General features: G+C 57.4%; 1 protein-coding gene across 1 annotated transcript in view; it reads right to left on the bottom strand.

The window, feature by feature from the left end:
• Positions 1-7,780, bottom strand: part of ONECUT2 (one cut homeobox 2) — a 47,117-nt gene extending 39,337 nt beyond the window's left edge. Inside the window, exon 1 of the mRNA XM_032882424.1 lies at positions 6,502-7,780. Within this exon, the coding sequence (XP_032738315.1) occupies positions 6,502-7,729 (1,228 nt within the window). The 5' untranslated portion in view covers positions 7,730-7,780. The remainder of the gene's footprint in view (positions 1-6,501) is intronic.
• Positions 7,781-9,740: the final 1,960 nt, after the last annotated feature.

Genomic DNA, 9,740 nt, shown 5'->3' on the forward strand with positions numbered 1-9,740 from the left:
AGGCTTCTTCATAAAGTTCTTTCCCCACCAAGAAAAGTACCCCCTGGAGAAAGTGACTTTCCCTAGGCCAAGAAAAAAAGAAAATAATAAAGTGTCTCTGAGATGCCAGGGGTGAGGGTAATCCAGAGAATCTGTAGATAAAGTTTAAGGCCCAGGGTGCCTCCATACTCACCCTTTCCCCCAGGGGCCTTTATCCAGGCAATTATTTCTATTTATTCCCTTCTCATTTCCCTTCCTTTGGCAAGGACCCAGAAATTAAATCTCTCTCCTTCTCCTCTGAGGTTTTCATTCCTCTAGGGATCCCCCAACACGATCCCACTCTTCCTGAAGACAATTTCTGCCAACGTCAGCCACCAGCTATAGTGCGGTGGGGCTCAGTACATCCTTCCTTCAGCCTCTTTCCTCTGCTATTCCTTTAGAAATAGACAGTAACGGCCAGAAAATCAAGAGGTGAAAACAGAAAGAGAGGGAGGCTCTCCTTCCCTCCAGGTTCAGGTTTGGAGCTTGGGACCTGCCCAGTGCCCTGTTAACTCTAGACCTGGCTCTAGAAGGAAGTAAAAACATTTCTTCTCTTGGAACCAAAATCTGGGGAGTCAGTTTCCCCTCTGCCTTACCCTCACCATTCACCAGAATCCCTGTCCTATTTTGGGATTCTAAGATGGGTATGGAGGAGAGTCTAAGCTCACTCACCCCTCCCAGAACCTAGGAACTCTTCCAGTGGGGGCTCTGGGGAGAAGGACCATTGTCTCCCTGACCTGAAGGACACTACCCACTCTTCTTGGTTTCTTTATCTGGTCACCTGACCCAGGTAACTGTAGTTTTCAGTAGGGTGCTTGGCATATTCTGACTAGAAATCAAGCTGTATCAGAGCTCCCTTCTTTAAGAAGTCCACTGGTGGGAAGATGAACCCCATCTCTGTGAATGACAGGAAGAAATTACAGTTCACCCTCTGGCACACCTCAAAGCAGAACCATGAAAGATTTTTCTTCTTCTCTCTTCTTCCTTTTTCTCGTGTCATTTTTGGAGAAGGAAGGAAAACACTCCTTTCCTTCCAGATTGAGACCTCCTCTTGAAGGAAAAGCTTAGTTTTTCCCATTCGTAGGATTTAGAGTTTCCTAAAACCAGAGCAATTTAATTCTCGCCCCACCCCCACTATCCACCCCAGCTCTTTCATTCTTTTCAGTAAAATTCACCTTAGCGTTCCTTCTGGACGAATAAGCCACCATTTGGCAAGGGAAGCCAGTAGGGCATGGTGTGGACATCTCCCCCCGCGGGAAGGAAGGAAGAGCTCAAAAGTTGTCTTCTCCAGTCAATGCACGCGCCTTAGAGAAAACCTTCCATCCCGGGTCTCAGTGGATAAGTTCTCTCCAGCTGGTGGGAAGGGGTGGGGTGGGGTTCCCCAGTTTGATTTTCTTACCTTACTGCCCCCGCCCCTACAGAAAACAAGATTCTGCCATGGTTGACCCAATTAGCCCACAGCAGACTGTTCTGAGAGATGAAGCCCAGGCCTTTGTCACTGGGGCGGTGTTTAATTGCCCACTTAATGCAATAGTGTAGAAAGTCTGTGAATGCGAACACTCTGGTGTGATTCCTTTTAATGAAAACAAGGAAAGATGCGAGGGGATCCGAGGATCCGGAAGCTTCGCGGTTATCATGGCAGCTCGAGAGACGTTTCCAAGTTGCGTTTGATCGTACCCGCAAATCGAGAGGTAGGTCAAATTGCCTGGATGGTTTAGAAGAAGAAAAGACGTTGCCCGGGCCCTGTCTGACCAGACGAGGGCCATGGGGACCGGGAGCGACGGTCCCCCGAGAACAAGAGAGCTGGGAGGACTCCGGCGCCCTCCGGAACCGCCCTTTCGTCGACTCGGTCCGCCGCAGAGCCCTCCGCGGGGAGCGCAGGGCGCAGAGCGCGCGCGCGCGCGGGGACTACGGAGATAGCTGGGAGCTCTACGACGCGAGAAAGCCTCGGGAAGAGGCGGGCTGGGGCCGCTCGGGGAGAAGCCGCGGCCTGACCTGTGGGCCGGCCGGGAGCAGGGAAAGCGGCGCGGCGGGAGCGCGGGGGAGACTGGGCGCTGCGGAGCGGGGGCGCTGGCGAGCGCTCTGCTGGGAAGAGCGCGCCGTCGGGCTTACTGGAAACCCGCCGGATCAGGTTCCAGATCAATGAGATCTGGGTCCACACGTTTACGTTATTGTTGCCAGCATTAATGCTCTTTTAATCTTCTAAACATTATCAGCATCGATCTCCCTCCATATACACATTTGTTTGAGAAAGTGACATAACCACACGGTGGAAAGCCTGGAATAAAATGCACAGCCGCTCGCGTCGAGGGCGCCCAGCGGCCTGGACTGCTTCTCGCGCTCGGCTTCACTACCCTTCCTTGCGTTCTGTCTTCTCCGCCCGCTCCCGCTCACCCTGACGCGTGTTAGGAGGGTGTTCTCCAGGCACCCGGGACTTGACTAAACAAGGACAGTAGCGAGCTTTTCGGTTATTAATCCGACCAGCCAGCAGGCGAAAGTATCTTGTGCTCGGTACGGATGCAGGTTTGTGTTCGGTCTCTCGGGGCTCGGATCCCGCACTAAACTGCGGGGAGAGAGGGCCTGAGCTGGGCCGGGAGCCGGACCAGCAGGAGGGACGGTGGGGTTCCGACAATGAGGTCCCTGCCTCTCCACTTAGAAGAGGCCAGTCGGCCGGCATAGCCCACGACTTTCCTGGCGCCGAAGGAGAGACGACGGCCCGTGGTGCCCCTGGCAGGAGCCGCTGCGCACTGTCCCCGCAGGCTCTGCCGCCGCTGGCCCAGGCAACGTCTTGGCAGGTTGGTGAAAGGCCATCAGCTGTCTGAACAGAGTTGCCTCCAGACTGGCCTCTGGGAGTTGCTGTCTGAAGAGGACCCTGTGTCTGTCCACCGCCGGGACATGTGGCAGGTTCCGAGCAGGCCTCCCCCGCCCTCCCCGGAGCCCGGGTCTTGGGAGGCGCAAACCTTGGCAGGTCGTACCGTCAGAGGCTTGCTGTAGCTGCGGGGCTTTGGAGGTAACCACTCCCGCCACGGAGGCCCTGATTTTCCTCCGTGAGCCGCCAGTCCCAGGTTTTGCCTGGGTTTTTCAGTCCCTCCTTCTTCGTGTCTGTGCTTCGTTCAGAGGCTTCTTGGGCTCTAAGTCAGGAGTGTTAGTGTTCAAACCCGCGGGAGTTTGTCCGAGCCGCTTCGTGCGGGGCGGAATACAAACTGCCCCCAGAGCGTGTCCTGAGAACTGCCGAGGGCACGGCTGTAACCCCTCGCGGCCTTGGCCACCCTTTCCCAACGAAATTGTGCTCTTGGAGTCCGTTTCTCTGAAATCTAGTGCTGGGGCAATCTGAGTTTCCACAGGGTCTTGTCCCTTTGAAATGCCACCCTGAGCTGGGGACCCACCAATGGGCCCAAAGGAGACGTGGGGGAGGCAGGTGGGAGAGGAGAGGAAGGACCTGCTTCTGTGGATCCGAGTTTGCTTCGCCTAAGGGTGAGGTCTGCAACATCTGGTCCAAATCAGACGTCCTGATTCCGAGGTCCCTCCAACTCCGGCCTGCTTGAGCCTCTGGCAAGACCCAGAGGGGGCCAAAATGAGAAAGAGAAAGGGAAACTAAAAGGAGAGGAAGGGAGAGAAAAGAGGCCTGGTTGGGGCAAGCTGGAGGTGTCCAGGCTGCTCTTGGAGGCTTGAGCCTGGCAGGCAGGACCAGGTGCCCTGTGGAGCCGTGGGCTTGTTTAAGCCCCAGAGCCCTGCCTCGTGGGCCCTCAGCGGTGTCCCTGCGGGGATTCCAATCGATACTCCTGGCGGGGAAGGCCTCTGCTTTTCTTCTCCATTTGCTCCTGTCTCCTAGCACTCCTGAGCACATAATACCTACTTACCAGTCCTAGCTTCTGTGTCAGCGTCTGAAGAGACTGATCTACTGACCCCATACTGAAAAGCCTCCTATGTAATAATAACCACTCAACACACTTGTAGTTGCTGATAAAATGGCCAGATAAAAAGGCTAAAGCCCTTGTCCCTTTTCAACTCGGGGTAATAAAACAGACACACATTTGAATGCTTGAGCAAAGCGGGGTCCTCAGCACGAATTTCCCACTCGCTGAAGGAGGCTTTCAATTTCCTGTGGAGGTGGCTTCAGCACTTCTCCTTGGAAGAGCCTCTGTGCTTCCCAGGGCCAGCCTCTGAGGAGTGTCCCCAACCCCGACTTTCCTGGGATGGGTGGTGGGACCGGGGACCCCCACATATGCCACACTTTCTCTTATCCCAGCAATGCTTGGGGCTAAGGTGGGCTAACAGGTCGATCATTACTTGCCATGTCACTTTCAGACACACATAGGCACAAGGCACACGATCTATTTCTTTCTTTCTAGCTCTGTCCTTTGCAGGACAGGCATGAGGGGGCGGCAGCGTTCTGAGATGATCTGGAATGGAAAAGCTGTCATCCTGCCTTTAACTGTACCCTCCACTCCAGTTGCCAAGTTTCTTCTGGCTGCCTGTGCCAGGGAAGCCAGCCGCTGCTGGAGCTCACCTGAGAGGCACTCGTGGAGTTTTGGGGGGCCAAGACAAAGGAGTACCGCACTGTTCAGAAGTGTCAGCAAGCCTCCAGTTTATTTCTGGCAACACCGCTGCCCTCTATTCACTGCTTAATCTTTTCTAGGAACCAGGGGCAAATAAAAAAAACCACGGGAATTATGGTAGAGAACGAAGAGTAAACTAAAGGAGAAAGATTACTAAAAGCACACAAAAGTATTAGGAACCCACAGATTTGGGGAAGCTTTTGGGGGGATAGTTTTACCTTTTCAGATCAATACCGAGGGGGCGATTACTGCTTGGGGATCGGAATTCTCCAACATCGGGGAAAGGCGGAGGCTGTCAGAGTGGAAACGCCCCCTCCCCAAGCCTGGGTGAACACGCCCCCAGCCCCGTCCCGCGTCGGTAGAGTGTACCCCGTAAGCCAGGCTCGGTGGTGCGAGGAAAGCCCCAGGGAGCGGGAGAGGAAGCCTGAGCTCGCCGCTCCGGAAGCGCGTTGTGTGTAGCTGGCTCGGACCATGCCGGCCGCACACAACGCACATCCCACTTTCCGCACCAATGTAAATCACTGCTACTAAGAATTGTCCCCTCGGTGGCTCACGGATCCGGAGAGATGGCCCCAGTCGAAGAGAAACTGCCCATACAGGCTTGCAGTAGGATACTGTGTATCCTCCCCAGTGGGGCGCCTGGACCCTTTGCTCCTCTGGACCCATGGCTAAGTCCTGGAGGCAGCGCAACTGCCACACGCACTGCGCTTGGTCTGCGCGCACAAAAGCGCGCAACTGTATGTCAGTCGCAGCCACGGCTGCCTCTTTCTCTCTTGCTCCCGCCGCCCACACAGGAGGTATCTGTGCTCCTAGAACAATAGAGGGCTGTACCTCGCGGCTTGGCCGCTAGAGGAGGCACAAAGAACCAAGCCGGCTCCAGAACAATGTAACCAACGCGTCGACCGGTCCCCTCCCGCGGGCCGCCTGCCCTCCCCGCCGCCGCGCTACGCGCACAATCAGCGTCCGCTTAATGCAAAGGCGGAGCCTGTAGCCAGTGGCCAAGATGCTTTAACTAACCTGCATCTTAATTTTCAGCACCTCTCCTCACAAATGCCCAGCCTCTCTCCGAGTCCAGCCAAACCTCGGCAAATGCCAGCAAAAGCTGGGTGCCGGGCGAGCGTGGCCGGCGAGTTAGGCAGCTCTCCATTCTTAGTTTTTCCTCCCCCATCCTCCTAGAGGTGAATGTATTAGTCCCAACCTTCGTCCTTGCACCCTCCCCTCTCGGTAGGCAATGACACGGGAACTGGCCCGAGCCGGCTCTTTCGGTCAGAAACTCCCCGAGCCAGCGCCAAGGCCGGAGATGTCTGCAAAGCGCTGTTGTATCCTACCATCCGTTCCCCTGCGCGGTCAAGATTGTGACTCCTGCTAATAACTAAACAAGTTTCCCTGGTGTGATGGGTAGGAGAAGAACGGAGATTTCTTTTTTCCTTTCTGAAGAGCAAAGCGCCTCAACTGCCTCCATTCAGGGAAACCAGGCAGCCTGGAAAACTGAAATGTATTGTCTAAGCTAGAGTTCAAGTGCACAGGGCCAATCCTGAGTCTCTGTGAGTCCTGTAAAGAGAAAGCTCCTAGTAGACACAGCGCACCCCCTCCCTTGTCCCACAACTAGGGAAGGCAAAAAGAGGGGGTAAAATTGGCACATTCAGGGGAGGGTGAATGAAATGTGGTGGTGGAGCGTGGGTCAATGAAAGCTTGGAGTCAAGGAGGGAGGAAGAGAAGTATGAAAATGCGAAGGAAAAAAGGACAGAAAAGGAACAAGGGAGCAGAAGGAGGAAATGACAGAACAAGAAATAAAGTGGAGAGAAAATAGGAAGTGCGTAGCGGAGAGGAGGGAAGAATCGAAGCCAGGCGCGCTGACCTGGGGCCACAAACACCCGGAGAACTCTCCCCAACAGCCGGGGTCCAGGAGACCCTCTGTGCTTACCTGCCAGGCGTAAGGCGGACATGCGCTGGAACTCGGGCTCCTGCAGCCACTTCCACATCCTGCGAAAGGTCTCCCTGCCAGATTTGAGTTTACTCCACGGTTTTGGGTTCCGGAGCAGGTCGGAGAGAGTCCCCTGAGACCGGCACAGCACCCTCTGCGCGAAGATCGCCTGGGGGATGCTGTAGCGCTTCAGCTCCGCGGTGATGCGCTGGGCCACCTCTTTGGTGTTGATCTCCTCCAGCTGGCCCGATGTAGCCACCTGCGAGCCAGAGGAGGACGAGGGTGGCCGCTCGCGGCTGGGCGCCAGCACCGGCCCATGGGACTGAGCATGGCCCGGGTGGTGCAGGCCGTTGAGGTGGGACATCATGGCCGCGGGCGGGGTGCCCAGGCCGCGAGACAGGTGCTGCTCACCGCGGGTCAGCATGGCAGTATGGTGCGCGTCGAAGTTAGGGCTGAGCATTTTGTCGTGGCCCGGCGGCCCGTAGTTGGGCAGGCTCTGCTGCGCGTTGTGGAGGCCGCCCAGCCCGTTGCCCAGTGGCGTGGCGGCCAGCGGGGACAGGCTCTGGCTCATGCCAGGCATCTCCTTGTAGGGGCTGTAGAGGTTGTTCATGGCCGGGAGCCCGCGCTCGTCGCGCATGAGGGTGAAGCTGCCGCTGACGTTGCCCGACAGGCGCTGGTGGTGGTGGTGGTGGTGGTGGTGCGGGTGGTGGTGCGGGTGCGGGTGGTGGAACTTGTCCGACACTGTGGAGATGGGCGGCAGCGGCTGGAGCGGCGTCAGCGTGGTGTAGGTGTTGCTCATGCCCATGCCGGGCGGGGACGAGTCGCAAGACATGCTCATGGCGTGATGGAGCGGGATGGAGAGCTCGGGCCGGTAGTCGCCGCCGTCCAGGATCGAGGCCATGCTAGTGACCATGGCCGAGCGCGACGCCGCCGCCGCTGCCGCTGCCGCCGTGCCCAGCTCCTGGTGCGCCGTTGGCGGCGGCGGCGGGCCCCGCAGCGAGCCAGCAGCGCCGCGGCCCGCGTGGTGGGGGCTGGGGCTGGCCAGCAGCTCCTGCTCATGGCTCGGGCCCCCGCCGCCGCCCCCGCCGCCCCCGCCACCGCCCCCGCCGCTGCCGCCGCCGGCCGGCCCGTGCAAAGTGCCCAGACTTTCCATTGTCAGCTCCGGGTTCATGGCGCAGCCTTCTAGGTCTTTGGTGAGGCATCGATAGGCGGTGTAGGCAGCCTTCATTCAGTCCATCGGGGCCCGGGGGCGGCGGGGGCGGCGGGGGCGGCCGGCGGGCTGGCAAGGCGCGCGTGGCGGAGCTCGGTCGCGGGAGCGGGAGAGGGCGCGAGAGTGCGTGAGTGTGTGGAGGGGAGCGTGCGTGCGGGTGTGCGCCCCGGGCTGCGGGCGGGCAGGCGGGCGCGCCCGGGGTGGGGGTGGGGTGGGGGCGGACGGGGCGTGCGAGCGGGAGAGGGGAGGGGGCGGGGAGGGAGGGAGGGATCACCGGGCCCCACCGCTCGGGCCGGCGCGCTGCCTCGCCATGTCCGAGCCCGCTCCGGCGCCGACGTCTTCTGTTTGGGTGAGCGGGAGCTGTCCAGAAGGGCTCTGCCGCTCGCGGGGGCAGCCAACCTAGCCTCCCGGACCCGGGGCGGGGCAGCGCCCGATGGGCGCTGCAAACAGCCACTCCGAGTGCGCTACTGCCCCGGGGGGCGGGCCTCCTGAGTGAGGCTGCCAATGGCTGAGGAGGGGGCGGGGCCATGTGTTTCAGGTTTGGCTGACGGCTCTGTGCCTTTTTTCCTCCTTTGCCACTAGAATCAAACGTCAAGGAGAGGGAGGGAGGGGAAGAGGGTGCAGTGGGGAGAGAGAGGCGAGAGTGCGAGCGAGGGAGAGAAATTATGTTAAAGATGCCGCTCTGTGTCCCTCTTGAGCAGCTGCGATCTGTAGAAAAGGGCATTGCTTTAGTTCCCTTTGCCTCACCCCACAGCTTTTCTGGAGGCTACCAAGCCGGTCTGTGAAAATACAAACCCAAGTCTCCTAGCGAGCCACTTCCCAAGCGTCTCTATCTGAGAGCCAGTAGTTTACCTTTTTAAAATGCAGGCGCTTAGGTATTCTAATGCAGAGTAAATTCTGGAGACCGAGGCTTGCATAATCTACCGGGCGAAAGGAACCCCAGGACCCTCGCTGCCTTGGAGCTGCGGCCGGTGACGCGAGCCCACAGGCGGCTCGGGCCACCGTAATCCAAGCAAAGTTAACACAATAACATCATTTAATTACCCGGCGAGCCCATAAATCTCCCAGTTATGAGGCTTCAGAAGGGCCCTGTTAGATTGCAAAATAAAACTAGAACTCTAGGAGCTGCGGTTTCAGGGTGACCAAACGCTCCTCCTATTAGCGTCTTGTAAAGAAGTGGTTGTGGGTGGGGGGCGGCAAGACTGTTCCCAAGGCCTGTAGTGAGCAAACTTCTCCTGGGAGCAAGGAGTACGTAAACCTTCCGGGACGACACCCGCGGATTTTTCTTCTATCGTGTGTGCGCGCGCGCGCGCGTACACACACACACACACACACACACACACACACGCACTCGAATCCCGAGAAAGGAAAGCCCCAGGTTGGGGCTGTGGGTAGATGGCACGGACCCTCGGTCGACATCTGTATATCAAAAACTTGTTTCTGAAAAGACCAGAACCCTGGAGAGTTTTAGAAGGCTCTCGAGCCGCAGCTTTAAAAAGTGCACCCAGAATTTCCGTTGTTTGCTCACCCTGGGTCGGGGACTGGAAGTGGAGCGGCGGAGAAAGAAGATGGAGATTTCCGAGGCCTGGGTGGGGGTGGAGGGGTGGCTGAAGACAGGGAGCTACCGGGCATTGAAACCCTTAAAAGTAACAGATTCTTCCAAAGCAGGTTGCGCTCTGTTTGCCTCCGAAGATTCAAGCTAGCTGAGGTTGCGCAGATGTTGCCTTTGTTTAAAGAGACAGTAATTAAGGACAGGGTGGACATAAGTTTGAGAAGCGTGACCTATTTTCTTTTGATCAGCTGTCAAAAGAAGAGCGGGGGGTCTCCTTAAGACAGCCCCCTCCAACCACTTCCAGCTGTTAGAAAAAACTTGGTAAGAAAACAAGGACACACAGCCTGGAATACTGTATTTGCCTTCCTGGTGCTAGAGAAAGGTTTGATTCATTTGGAAAATAGTTCTTAGTTTTGGTGACCTTTTCCTGCTGCCCTCCTTTCCCTTCTAGCTACAGAGCAAAAAAAGAAAAAAGAA

The sequence above is a fragment of the Lontra canadensis genome, unplaced genomic scaffold (genome assembly GCF_010015895.1).
Source record: "Lontra canadensis isolate GAN:19392208 unplaced genomic scaffold, GSC_riverotter_1.0 scaffold82, whole genome shotgun sequence".
Taxonomy (NCBI): domain Eukaryota; kingdom Metazoa; phylum Chordata; class Mammalia; order Carnivora; family Mustelidae; genus Lontra; species Lontra canadensis.